Source organism: Gracilinanus agilis, chromosome 3, assembly GCF_016433145.1.
Source record: "Gracilinanus agilis isolate LMUSP501 chromosome 3, AgileGrace, whole genome shotgun sequence".
In the NCBI taxonomy this organism is placed as follows: Eukaryota; Metazoa; Chordata; class Mammalia; order Didelphimorphia; family Didelphidae; genus Gracilinanus; species Gracilinanus agilis.
This window is the reverse complement of record NC_058132.1, coordinates 327,322,130-327,336,229: the sequence shown is the minus strand read 5'-3', so window position 1 is coordinate 327,336,229 and position 14,100 is coordinate 327,322,130. Positions and strand designations below refer to the sequence as shown.

At 36.2% G+C, this 14,100-nt stretch overlaps 1 protein-coding gene across 1 annotated transcript in view; it reads right to left on the bottom strand.

Moving 5' to 3' along the window:
- Positions 1-1,937: 1,937 nt before the first annotated feature.
- Positions 1,938-14,100, bottom strand: part of COPB2 (COPI coat complex subunit beta 2) — a 33,734-nt gene continuing 21,571 nt past the window's right edge. The window contains exons 13-22 of the mRNA XM_044669982.1: positions 12,636-12,779; positions 11,171-11,301; positions 10,703-10,910; positions 8,894-9,004; positions 7,933-8,147; positions 6,905-6,997; positions 6,636-6,816; positions 6,341-6,409; positions 4,172-4,267; positions 1,938-2,283 (exon numbers count right to left, since the gene is read on the bottom strand). Of these exons, the coding sequence (XP_044525917.1) occupies positions 2,191-2,283; positions 4,172-4,267; positions 6,341-6,409; positions 6,636-6,816; positions 6,905-6,997; positions 7,933-8,147; positions 8,894-9,004; positions 10,703-10,910; positions 11,171-11,301; positions 12,636-12,779 (1,341 nt within the window). The 3' untranslated portion in view covers positions 1,938-2,190. The remainder of the gene's footprint in view (positions 2,284-4,171; positions 4,268-6,340; positions 6,410-6,635; positions 6,817-6,904; positions 6,998-7,932; positions 8,148-8,893; positions 9,005-10,702; positions 10,911-11,170; positions 11,302-12,635; positions 12,780-14,100) is intronic.

The window sequence follows — 14,100 nt, the reverse complement described above, 5'->3', positions numbered from 1 at the left end:
CCACATTGCCTATCCCAAGATAGTCTCTTTCCTGGAGGTTCCCTTTTAGGTACATATCAGATTCTGATTTGGCAGTGCCATTGTCTGTTTTACAGTGATGCTGGACTAGCAGATACCCATCCTCAAGAATGATGTGAACCCCTCAAAGGCTTTCTTACTCTCAGGGTAAAAAACAAATTTTGGGCTTTATTCTGTTGATAAAAATTCCTATAGTTTAATAAAAAGAAATTAGTCTTTTTAAGGTGCCTTTTTTTGATTCCAGGGATCATCCAGCCTTTCAAAGCTCCCTAATATTAACCTGATGCTCTCTTCCTAGGGTTTTCTATTATCAGCCTGCAGTCATTCAGAGTTGAACTGCTCCAGGGAGCAAATTAAGGAAAGACAACTGACATTTTGGAAGCTAATTAGTGACAGAGTGGGGGAACCATAACTAAAGGCTTTTGACCAAGTGTCCCTATTAAGTCAGCACCTTGGAGTGGATGGAGGAAAAGGATTTTATATCAACCCATTCACAGCCCACCCTCCTGACCCTAAAATCACATGTATCCAATTCTGAGTTCTCATTTGAGCTTTACTAAGCTGCTATCACTAAAGAATCCCAGTGAACCACTCAGTGTGCCCAGGGTAAAGAGAGCAGTGAAGTGAGCAAGGGTTCACTTTTGGGGGCAAATTTGAGCCATTCTTCCTTACTCCTTTCCCTCCAAAAGCTAACCACAAAAAACAAAGATTCTAACTTTCTTCTTAAAAAATTCTCTTACATGTGAAAGGGCTTCCAAGATTCTTGGAAGGCAGGTACCCTGCTGTTGTAGAATTACTGGGGAGTGGGGATGTTTCCTGTTTCTGACTTCTCCAGTACCACTGGACTTCTTGCTGAAGTTGCTTAATCACAAGGTGTTTATTATTTAATTCTCAGGGTGAAGAATATTGAATTTCCTAGTTCCTATAGCAACAATACAAGTTTCTCTTTAAAGCAATTTTCAGCCCAGGCCTTGTATAAAAGGCTATAAACAACCACCTGTATATGGTGGGATTTTCCCGGCCCCAGAAAAATAATTCCTCTGAATGTGTTCCAGGATGTTTACTTTTAGGCACTGATTCTTGTTAGAAAGCAAATCAAAGGATATGTAAAACTATATTTCTCAAGCTTAATGTCAGTCTTAAAGTCCTGTATAAATGCATGTATTTTACACTAAAATTAAAGTTTTTTAAAAGCAAAGTGTGAAGGACAATGACAAGGGAAGATGAGGTAAATGTTCATCTGGAATTGGGGGGGACTTAGAGCTCAGAGGGTTCTTAAAGATCACCTTGTTCAATTCCCTCCTTTTATAGGTGAGAAACAGGTGCCATGACTTGCCTGTGGGTCTCCGAGCTAGTTAGTGATAAAGCTGTCACTGGAACCAGGCTAACAATCTTCTTAGCAGGCTACACTATTCTCAAGAGACCTTTTTACATCGTTGATCTCAGATTTAGAGCAACTTTAGAGGTCATCAAGACCAATCCATTTTACAAAGAGTTTTACAAACTGGGACCTTGGGGTCAATCAGAATGGATGTAGATTCAGTGGCATTCTAATATGGGTAGGTCAAAGGAGAATATAATTAATAGTTGGATGGAGATTGCAATTTAAATGCATATGGAACTCATTAGCTATGCAGAGAAAATAAAAGCAGACATGCTATATCTGAATGATAATGTAAATATGGCACAGCTTCTGGCACAGTAACTAGGAGGCACAGCTTCTATCAGACAAAATTCATTTTAAATTTTGCATTAGAAAGACCAAGAGGAAAAAATTTAGCCAGAATCTATGGAAGAATAGATCAAAGGTACTTAGTTGCTCTACCCCATTCCATGTGGTTTTTATAAAAAGCTACTAGATAACCACAGTGTTATTTAAACCATCAGTTCATTTTACATAAAAAAAAAAAATTTCTGACTCCATTAGTTGAAGAGATTTTATGGCCTAATGACAATATGAAAAATTAGAGCCATGGTTTCATATTCTAGTTAACAAAATTAACCAGGAACACATAATGATTTAATGTTGCATACTTCTGCTCCAAAGGGTCCAAAGCAGATTCTAAGTATAAAATTAACTTGGTTTTTCATAGTCCGAAACAACGTGGTCCAGAATAAAAGTGGAAATAATGCATATTTATGATCTGTTTGTGGTCAATGAAATGGAAAAGTTCAGTCATCCAAAATGTCTTCATCTAAATTGATATCTGTTGTGTCAATATCCTCTAGATCCAAGTTATCCAAATCATCCAATTCAAGTAGACTCTGAGGAGAAAAGGCAAAATTGTATTAAATGAAGTTTCCTGCCCCCAAATACACACCATTAAGTCAGTTTTGGGTCCATAAACTAAGAATTCCTAGAGACCCAGTTACACAGGCTCTCAGACTATCTATGTCCAATTGTAACCTTCTAGAAATCACCTTCTAGAATATCTCTGACAAATGATCGGCCAGTCTCTCGAGATATGTGGTCATCAGAACCTTCTAGGGCAGTGATGGCGAACCTATGGCATGGGTGCCAAAGACAGCAAGCAAAGCACTCTGTGGGCACATGGGCTGCCCTCCCCCTCAGCCTCCTCTCCCCACCCCCCCAGTTCATTACTAGAAAGGCAGAGCTGTTGCCCTCCCTCTCTCTACCATACCAGACGATATTTTTCCATATTACCCATCCCTCTGCCCAGCAGCCCAATTGGAGCTCTTCCTCCCTCCTCTGTGAAGGGTAAGGGGGAAGAGGGAGAAGGACAGCATGCCTAGCACTTGATATGGGGGAGGAGCAGCGCATACAGTCTGCTGGGTGGGATGAGGGGGCTGGTACTCCATCTCTAAAAGGTTCACTATCACTGTTCTAGGGCAATCTCTAATACCTTTGGCTAGCTCTAATTATTATGAAGTTCTTCCTTGGAGGATTTTAGACTGTAGGGCTAAAAAAGGTCTGTAGAGATCATCATCTAATCCTGCCCCTTATTTAACTAAAGCCTGGAGACGAGAGTCGCCCAAGGCAGAGCCATAACTAACGATTTTTGCACCTGGGGCAAGGGAAGTTGGAGTAGGAAGAGGATTAGCCAGTGTGTGAGGTTGGAAGGAAAAACAAAGCTCTGGCAGGACACCAGGAAGATTCTACTGTAAACTGCTGAAGGAAGATGGAGAGTTCCTGAGTAGGGGCTACTACCAGGAAGGCTGTGAGACCTAGAGACACTGCTGTGAGCCCATTAAAGTACCCCATTCTAGGATAAAGCTCTAGTGGCCCCACTCTATTTACCCTGACCTAAGGTCACAAAGATAAGAGACAACAAAATCACTATTCAATTAGCAGTCCTATGATTCTATGTCCAATGCTCAATCAGCTACACTATACCACCCATTTTTTATTAAACCAAAATCAGCCACTCTACAATCTCTATCCTTTCAGCAGCAGGTGGGGAAGTGGGAAAAAAACATTGGATCTGAGGTCAGGAAGACCTGAGTTCAAGTTCAGCCTTAAAAACTATGACCCTGGGGAAGTTGCTTAACCTGTTCACCTCAGTTTCCCCATCTATAAAATGAGGATTAATAGTAGCACTCTCTCCCAGGATTGTCGTGAGGATGAAATGAAGTAATAATTATAAAGCACTTAGCACAGTGCCTGGCATACATAGTAAGTACTATATAAATGTTGTTGTTGTTGTTGTTGTTACTCAAATGGATAGGACTTTATAGAAATTTCCTAAAAGTTAACTACTAGAGGGCAGCTGGGTGGCTCAGTGGGTTCAAATCTGCCCTCAGACACTTCCTAGCTGTATGACCCTGGGCAAGTCACTTGACCCCCATTGCCTAACCCTTACTACCCCAATACACAGTTTTGATTCTAAGACAGAAGGTAAGGTAAGGTAAGGAAGGTAAAAAACAATAAAAATAAAATAAAAAATTGAAAAAAGCTAACTACTAGATCCATATTTCAAACCAACTGTGTTTTGGCAAAGAAAAACTTTATACAGCTCCTTTCCTCCATTTCCAGATATAATGAACTATGCTGTTGATGTTCTGAAAGGTCTAGGGTCCCTGGCAGGGCTGCCTAATGAGGCAGTAATGAGTATCACATTCCTCAGAAGAATGGAGTGCAGCAGGTCTGGCTGGGACAGGCTCACCCTCAGAGCTGGGAGATTTCAGGTCATACCTTTTCCTCTTTTGTAGTTGGGACTGGTTCTGAACTTGCTAGAACTGCATTCACTATGACTGGAGCAGGAGAAGTTGGTTCCTCTTCATCAAATTCCTTAAAGCAAAAGCAGAAATGGTGTTGAAAAAATAACTATTTCTGTAACATCTTAAGCTTTGCAAAGCTCTTCTCAACTACTCTATAAGACTGTTAAAAGAAACTGAAAAATAAGATGAAGTGAAAGAATTCATTATTTTTCTCCTCTAATCCATACCACTTTCTCCAAACATCCCTATTTCTTTTGAAAAAACAAAAAACAATATCCTCCTAGTCATGCAAATATGCAACCTCACCTGAGACTTATGCAAAACTTGCATATAATTATTTGCCACATTGTTTGGGGGTTTTCTTTCCTATTTCCAGAACATTTCTCAGATTTATCCTCCTCCTTTCGCTCACATGGCCCCTAGTTCAGGTCCTCATCATCTCATTTCAACTATTCACTTCCCAATTGGCTTCCCTAGCCTCTGTCAAAATAATCTTGCTAAGGTTAAAGTCTGGCATGCATTCCACTCTGCTCAAAAACTGTCAGGAGTTTCAAAATGGCTCAAGCTAAAACTCCTCAGCCTGGCACTCCACAATCTGGCTTCTAGTCACTTCCTCTAATATATACTGTAACTCAACCAAACTAGAAATTCTTCAAACCTCACATGCTATCTCTTGTCTCCATGTGTTCACAAAGACTGTCAGGAAATGCACTTTCCTCACCCATCTCCACTTTAGAATATTTATTTTTTATAGTGGCTTCCTCCTATACAAAGCCTTCTCTGGAGTCTTTAATTAAGAGTTATTCTTTCCCTCCTCAAATTGTGTATATATATTTCTCCCTCTCTTCCTCAAAGAACTTAAGTTCCTTCAGGGAAGAAACTACTTTATTTTTTGGCCTTTATAACTTCAAGATTCGTTTGTTGAAATAAGATTAAAGAACTGAAATTTAAAAGTTTTTGCTTTCTTAAATTTTACTGACATTTTTTGTTTTTCTGTCACCTTCATTTCCTAATGCCTCTCTTCCCTTCTACCCTCCCAAAGATTGAGCAATCCTTTATAACAAAGATTAAAAAAAGGGGGTGGGGGGGAATGATATTGCAAGGTAAAATCATATATCAAATATAAAGCACAGAAGAAAAAAATCATACATTAATAATTTATCTTGAGGGGGCAACTAAGTAGCTCAGTGGTTTGAAAGTCAGGCCTAGAGACAGGAGGTCCTGTGTTCAAATCTGACCTCAAATACTTCCTAGGTGTGTGACCCTGGGCAAGTCACTTAACCCCCCCTTGCCTAGCCCTCACCACTCTTCTGCCTTGGAACCCAATACACAGTATTGATTCTAAGATGGAAGGTAAGGGTTAAAAAAAAATCATCTTGAACTAAAAGCAAAGTAGATGCCTACTAACTGAGGAATGGCAAGACAAATTGGCAGGTAAATGCAATGGATTACTGTACATAAAAATCAATGATGTAGGAATAAAGATAAGGGATAAAGTAGATTTTTTATGGATTAGCTTTATGAGGAAAAGAGGAGAATTTGGATATAAGCCCTGGGACAGGATTCTGAGGAGGAGAGGATTGTGGGAGCTTGACTGTTTTAACTGTCATTTGCACTCTCTACCCTGATTTCCACCAAGCTGGAAGGAGGTGCCTAAGTTTTAAGAGTGATAGGTTCTTACCTACCAGTTTTCCTTAACCCCATTAAAATAAGTTTTGTTTTCCTATAAGCCAAGGTGTTTGTGCTTTACTGGTCCCTGGGGAGGTTCCTAGGTGGGATGTATCATCTCACAGCCTCTAGGAAGCTTATCTATTTTAATTAGAAGAAATAAGAACTGATATAGAATGAAGCAGAACCAGGAAAACAACATATATGATAGCTTACACAACGTAAATGGAAAAATAACAACATAAATGGAAAGAACAACCAAAAACCAAAATGCAAATGCTCTATGATTATAAGGACTAAAACATGGCCCAGAATAGATTTTTTAAAAAATGAATCTTTTTTTCACCCCCTCCAGAGAAGAACTATGGATATGGAATACTGGATATATCACCAAAAACTACTAACCATGTTGAATAATCTTATGATAGGAAAAGTAACATACAACGCTCTATTGACTTCAAAATATGTTGCTCACCTGGGTCATCATAATTCCTGAGGGTTGAAAGCCTTTAGCTTCTTCTGTCACATTTCTTTCTTCATTTGGCTATCAAAGAATAAGAGAACAATAAGTATAGAATATGCTGTAATCAAAGGAAATCTAAGAGCTTAATTTACAATTCAAAAAAAGAAAAGTCTGAATTACATCATATTGGTATTTGCATTTTAAAAATCCTATATCCCAGAAATGCTTAATAAAAAGTCATAACTGCAAAGTATAAGCTCAGAATCTTAGTAAATTAATCCATAAAACTGTCTTTTTAAACACTCACAGTGACGAGTGGATATTCTTTGGCAGGTCGAAGGGCTGTATGGGTTTCCTTCACATATTCTTCAACAATAAAGGCTTCTTTCAACCCAGGGAAAAGATTTTCATACTCTGTGGGATCAGCAAGGGATTCAGCTGCTTTCTGATTGACTTTTGAGAGATTCTCTCTCCACAGTTTGACCACCCTGTAATAGAAGAAACAAAACCAAACTCAGCAGCTTTCTTGCCCATAAACCCTTGAAACATTTCTTCCTCAAGTTAAAAGATTGGTACCTTGAAACCTGACTTGGTAAATATGTCCGAGCTAAGAAAGCAGCTTCAGGCAAACGTCCAGTTCTAATCAAGAGTTCCAGACAAGACTCAAGCCTAAAAAGAAGAAATTTGAATGGTACCAAGAATTAAATAAGCAATACTGATAATTCACATATTACAGAAAAGTGGACTTAGCATTTAAAATAATTTTGCTTACAAGAATAACTGAACCAATAACTTAAAAACATGAGATGTTATCTAAGTTTTGGACCATGAGATATGACTGGATTAAAAAAAACTCATCAGACCATTTTCAGACTAAACAAAAAAAATAATAAAACAATAAACAAACTAACAAATAAATAAATAAAAGCAAAACAACACAAGACTTTTCTAGACAACTCAACTTGAGAGATTTGTTCAGGATTGCACAACTAGTATGTACCCCAAGATGAATTTGAACTCAGGTCGTCTTCCTGACTGTAGGCTCAATGTTCTATCTACTGCATACAAGCTGCCTCTCTATTAGATCTCTTGAGTTTTGAATTTTAAAAATTCTTCCTCGAATGCAAGAATTCTAAACCTTCTTTTGTGTGTCAAGGAACTTTCTAGCAGTCTGGTGAAGCATATGGTCCCTTTCTCATAATGTTTTTAAATGCATAAAATAAGACATAGGATTATAAAAGAAACCAATTATACTGAAACAGAATTATCAAAATATTTTTTAAAACATTTTTTAACATTAAAATATTTTTTAAAAACAAGTTTACAGATCTTAGGTTAAGAACTTCTGCTTTATCTAAAGCCTTCCTGAATACACTCATTAGACTGCTCATTAATGCAGTTCAAATATATACATAGATTTACTGAGTAAAGACACCAATTTCCTAAAGATGGTAAGTGGGGCTCATGGGACTTTGTCCCATAAATCCCCAGTGTTCATTCACTTTACTTTTTCAGGAAAAAACAACAACATCTGCAAAATAGATTTACACTTAACTGTTTTAAATTAATGTAATTATCTGTTTATGCCTTTGCTCAGTACTTACTTTCCCTGTAGAAAATAGCTCATAAACGCGACATTGTTCTTGCCATCTCTCTCAGCACCCTCTGCTAGTTTATTCACCATACTAGCATTTCCTGATGCAGTGGCCAAAAGCAACAAACCTCCATAATCTTGTGCATGATGCAGACACTCCTGGGCTAAGCCAAACTGGCATTTACTAATGGCAAGTTCGGCAAGTTGTTTCCACTTCTGTTCTGACTGTAAGGAAAAGATACTGCCTTTAGAAAAAAATATTTAACTCACCATCACAACACTTGATCCATTAATCTTTAATGGGAATGAAGACAAATTTGTGTACATTTTGAATTGTTTGTTAAGCCATATATAGTAATCCAAAGAATGATTAAACTAAAACACATAATAAATCAAGTCTCCATATAAATAAAATTCATTCAAATATGTAAAACAGATTTATTGATGTATGAATAATCAAGAGTCTACTTTTATTTTGTAATTACTCAGCCTAAAGTCACAACAGGATTTCCTAAGTAACAAGATGGTAATAGTTCAAACATTTGATTTAAAACTATTTCTTTTCATTACCATTAAGTATATAGGAATATATACTTTTTTGTACTCATAATTTTTATATTTAAAATAAAAAATTAATTTTAAAGAAAGCAAAGAAGCCCTCTAGCATACATTGGATGGACCGCTTGAGAAGAATATGGGAGGATCTGGATGCCAGTCAACACAAATTAGGTTGCAATCTGCATCAATAGAGGCAACTTCCAAATCAATGGGATCACAGATCTTTTAAAGAATTTAAGTTTTTGTTGACAAAAATTGGAATGCTTTAACAAAAAGAGTAATATATCTACTTTATAGTATATGCACAATCTTATATATAATTTTTTAATGGCAATTACTGCCAGAAACTATGGATCAGTCTAATTCATAAAACAAAAAACTTAAAATGTAAACCAAGAATAATTAATATTTACCTCTGCTTCTACTGCCAACTGGTATGCAATTTTCAACTCTCCAAGCTGAAGAGCCAACTCAAATCGATGTTCAGGATCTGTAGATACCGCAAGAGCTTGCTGTTTGAAGCCCTAGATCAATGAAAGACCATACATGTATAAAATCTGACATCATTAATTTTTTTCCTAAAAACTCAGAAACCCAAACCTTCTAAAGCCTAGATATCCTAAGGAATACAAAATATCAAAATCACTTTTTGTCTGATATTAGGTACAGAAGGACATAGTGACTCTTTTACCAAATGCAATCAAACAAATAGTTATCACAGAAAAGAAATAGTTAAAATATATGGCAAAAAAATTGGAATTAAAAAAAACAACAACAAATAAGATCAACCAAAAATGGCAAAGGAGGCACAGTAGTAGAAAGGAAATCTAAACTAGTGTTTTGCAAAATCTAGGAACTTAAAAAACAAAGCAAAACCCAACACACATTTTCTATATCCTATTTCTTTAATTCCCAGGTCTTCTACCCCCTAATTCTTATATCCCCAGTCTTTGGATTATGCAGGTGTTGAGGCTGGCTGGGAGGCTGTAGAGAGTGAATTAGTACACAGAGAGAATTTAGACATCTTAGCTGTTTATGGTACAAGTTGGGCTGGGACACACTTAACCAGCCAGTCAAAATCCCTTGTTTTGCACACAATGAAATTGAACCCTGGAGAAAAGGTGATTTGCCCAAGAACATATAGGCCACTAGTGGCAGAGAATAGGAAAAACAAAGATAGTATTGTGTAATTACTTTCAAATGTCTGCAGTAAATTTGGTTTTAACCTCCTTATGATGATCAAGGAACATCATCTATGCCACTGAAGTCTCCTGTTGACATCAAGCCTTTCAATTTACAATATAGTCTGAAGGTTAGGGGTAGACAGTCTCCTCCTCTTATACCAGTCTCAGCTAACAGGAATGGTCTTTTAAAGAAAATGTCTACATAGTTCCCACAGCCCAAACCAATAAATATTTATAGTCTTAAATGTTTAGCATTATGTTTTATTCCTAAGTAGAATACTGAAGTAGCTTATTAGGCCAACTCTGCTCAGGCTGATGTGTGACAGGGTTGGAATGGAGAACTTAGAACAGTTTTCTAATTTCTCCTATATTTGAATTTAGTGTTGCTTCATTATTTTGGCTGTTTTGAACTGAAAGGAAAAACACACTTGTATTCATATGGAAGTATAACAATATACTCAAAACCTAAATATAAATGAATTTAAGGTGAGTCCCTGCATCTAATGACATTATTGGTTAATTATTTAAGATGTCAGTCTATAAGACAAAATATCTAGAAGTTAGAAATCAACATTTATAAATTAGATGCATTAAGAACAGAAAATATATGAGAGATGAATATCATCTATCCTATTCTACCTACAGAAAAGCAGAAAAAGCAAATAAGATGCAGAAAAGATGCTAACATAAGGTAACGGGCTGAATGAAAGATCCTAGCATTTTATTAAGAAGGCAAAGAAAAGGATTATAAAGATTTTATCATGATTACTGTTATCAAATGTGCAAGTACTACAAAAATGGCTTAAATTTACAGAAAAGAATTCCGTTTTTAAAACTGCTCTAATGTAATTAGAAAAAATTGTAATGAAACAAACTTTTGTATATACACAATTCAACATTTTAAAAGTACTTAAGTACAAAATTGTGAGCAGGTTAGAAAACCTAAGCCAAAACTGCCTCTGCTTTGTAAGGAGCTCAAGTTCTACCTACACTGATATTAGCATCCTTATACTTCATAAATAAATTAGGTCTACTTGCCTGTTTTTCCAGGAAGTGGGCAACTCTGGTCCTCTGTTCTTTTGGAATGGTAGGGAGGACTTTGTCAGCCATGCTAAAGTCTCTCCTCATTACAGCTGTCTGGTATTCTAGCACCGACACCAACAAAGAATAACTAACAATGTTCAGCTCCTTATCACCCAGATAAAGTCTGTTGTCCTTAGGAATATAACCCAGCAGGTACATTGTTCTAAAACAAAAATAGTGATTAATTTAACTCTTTAAAAACATTTGTAATTCAAAATAACTTCATGTAATTAATCCATGCTAGTTAAGACAGTGGCCAAGTCACAAAATGTTTAAAAGCTATGCCTCTCTTCATGTGAAAAATCAAGAAAGCAACTAGTAGATGGCAAAGTCAATGAAAAGTCATATTTAAACATTGAGCTTTAAAAAGAGATCCATACTGCTTAAGATTCAAAGGCAAGCAGAAATACTAGGAATAGCTACCTGTCCAAATGGGCAATGGTGACTATTTCTCCTCCAACGTAATAATTTAATCGGTTTACAGAACTTGTGTAAATAAAACAATCGCCTACCCACAGGCCAGTTTTGACAATCTCCTGAATCTCCCCAAGGACCTGAAGAAGAAATATAAATTAAATCACTAATATCAAATATTAGAAATAACTTTAAGATGAAAAAAAATCCAAGCACTCCAGTCCAACCCAAACCAATAGTCTATCAAAAGGATGTTTAATAATGAGGTGAAAATAAGCACTTTAGGAAATTGGTATTTCAAATTCATGGCATTCTCAGTTTTTACTTCTATTTCTATTCCTTCATTTTCTTTAACAATAAGTTCTAGCAAACTTGTGATTTTTAAGGCCGCTGTTTGGTCAAGGTTATGATTTAAATTACCAAATGTACAAGAAATTAGAATAGTTCTATGAAAAGCCTACTATATTTCCATCTAGCAGTATTTAATACCTCACCTAGCCTCCTTGGCATTTCTTTAATAAAGGGTTGTCCAGTCAATGAGGGATTAACTTGTTTAGCTTGCCCCCAGAGAACAGAAATAGGAAAAACAAGTAAAAGTAGCAAACTCAAATTAGGTTTGACATAAAGAAAAGCTTCCTAGCCAATTACACCTGTCAAAAAGCGCTGTCCACTAGAAGAACTGAGTTCTTTACTGGTAGTCTTCAAGCAAAGTCTGGATAACCACATATATCTTGTAGAGAGAATTCTTGCTGATTACAATTTGGTCCTGCTGGCCTCAAAGGTCTCTTCTGATAATAAGAAGAATCTGTGATTCAAGTATGTGAATCGAAGTCACATACAAGACGGATTAGACTTGTTTATTGGCTCTAAAAAACAGAACCATGAGTAGTTTATGGTAGCTATAGAAGAGTATAGGTATAACCTTGAAATACTTCTAAAAAAAATTTCCTAATAATCAGAACTGTACAAAAATGGAAAGAGTCATCTTAAAAGATAGTGACTTCCTCAGGATTGGAATTCTTCAACAAAGACTATCTGACAACTTGTCAAAAATAATGTAGAAGGGATTTCTGCTCAGATAAGAGTTGGGTCAGATGATTTTTAGATTCATTACAATCCTGGGTTTAGCACTATTTGCCTATGTGAATTTGTATTTATCCAAGCTATTATGGCAACATGTCCTTTTAAAAATCAAAATTATTTCAAGTTACTGAATTGCAAAATGTAAGAACTAGTAACAATTTTTTTTATCTCAGACTCCTGAGTCTTTTTAGATATATGTACTTTAAAAATCTAGTCCCTAAGTCAAAAGCTTTCTTGACAAGTTTAAAACTGGCTATTTTTAATGCTAACAAAATTTATTATAAAAGTGATAAAAGCAACTAAGGTTTGCCATATTATAAGAACATGCAACATTCTAAAAATGTAACTGTAGTTCTATTATTAACTTCATCCCAATTTTAACTGCATTTACCTCAAAGGCATCTTCAATGCCATCTTCAGTAACTCCCTCATGTGTTTCCTGTGCAGCTAAAACTTTTTCAGACAGATACTTAAGGATAAAGAATGATTCCTCAGTGGCAATGCAGACCAGCTCACCAGAGTCAGACCAAAAGATCTACAAAAACAAACAATGATTGTGGAGTTTTGCACAGAAGCAACTGATAACATTCATTTTTAAAAAAAATTCTTACCTTTCATTTTAGACTCAGTAGTATATATTGGTTCCAAGGTAGAGAAGTGATAAGCAGTAGACAATGGGGAGTTAAATGACTTATCCAAGGTAAAAGCTAGGAAGCATCCGATATAAGATTTGAACTCAGAACCTCCCATATCTCTGGGCCTAGCTCTCAATCCACCGAATCACCTAGCTGCCCCCCATTATTAATTCGTAAAAGACTCACTTTAAGATTCTGAGACTATAAATCCTCTCTAGTTGTTATTTTAAAAGCTTGAAAATTTGGGGATTGGTGGTAGTGGTAAGAGAGATAAATAATTGTTTAGCCTAGAGCAGTGATGGGCAAACTACAACCAAAGTGCCCCTGAAATGTTCTATCCAGCAATGGGACATTATTCCTAAACTGACGAATACAATGAGTAGGATACAATACAATACAATGAAACTTCGAAAAAGTTGCCTTGGAAACAGAGTGACAGATGAGCATTTCCTTTCCTTTGGCCCCCTCTTTAAAAAGTTTGTCCATCACTGGTCTAGAGAAAAGACAATTAATTAAAGGGAGAAATTGTAGCTACTTGAAAACAAACAAACAAACAAAAAAACTCTTACTTTCCATCTTAGAATCAACACTGGGTGTTGGTTCTAAGGCAGAAGAGTGGACTTGCCCAGGGTCACACAGCTAGGAAGTGTCTGAGGCCAGATTTGAACCCAGGACCTGACTCTCAATCCACTGAGCCACCCAGCTGCCCCCCTGTAGTTACTTTAAATGGAAGTCTATTATACCAAAAAGGAAATATGCTTATTTTGTGTTATTTAAAAAGTCAAAATCAAGACCAGTGGGACAAAATACAAGGAGGCAAACTATTTCTTTATGTCACAAATGTTTTTTTTAACAATTAAAGCTGTTAACAATAGCGTATACTGTAATGATTAGTGATCCCTGCAGGAATGCAAATAGAGGCTAAATGGTTATTTATAAAGAATAGATTTCAAACCATATTATGGAAGGGACTACATCATTGGTACTAAACTCATAAAGAAATAGGGGACACTAATTCATACATAAAAATCCTTGTGGGCTGCATTCCAACTTAAGTTTTAAAATGTAATATTAACTATGTTTTACTGCATTTTTATAATATTTCCCAATTACATTTTCATCTGGTTTGGATCCCTCAGGAATTTTGTGGGCTATGACCCATCTGATACCTCTGGACTAGAAAACCTCCCCCTCTACCTCTAAGTTCTATGATCCTGTGAT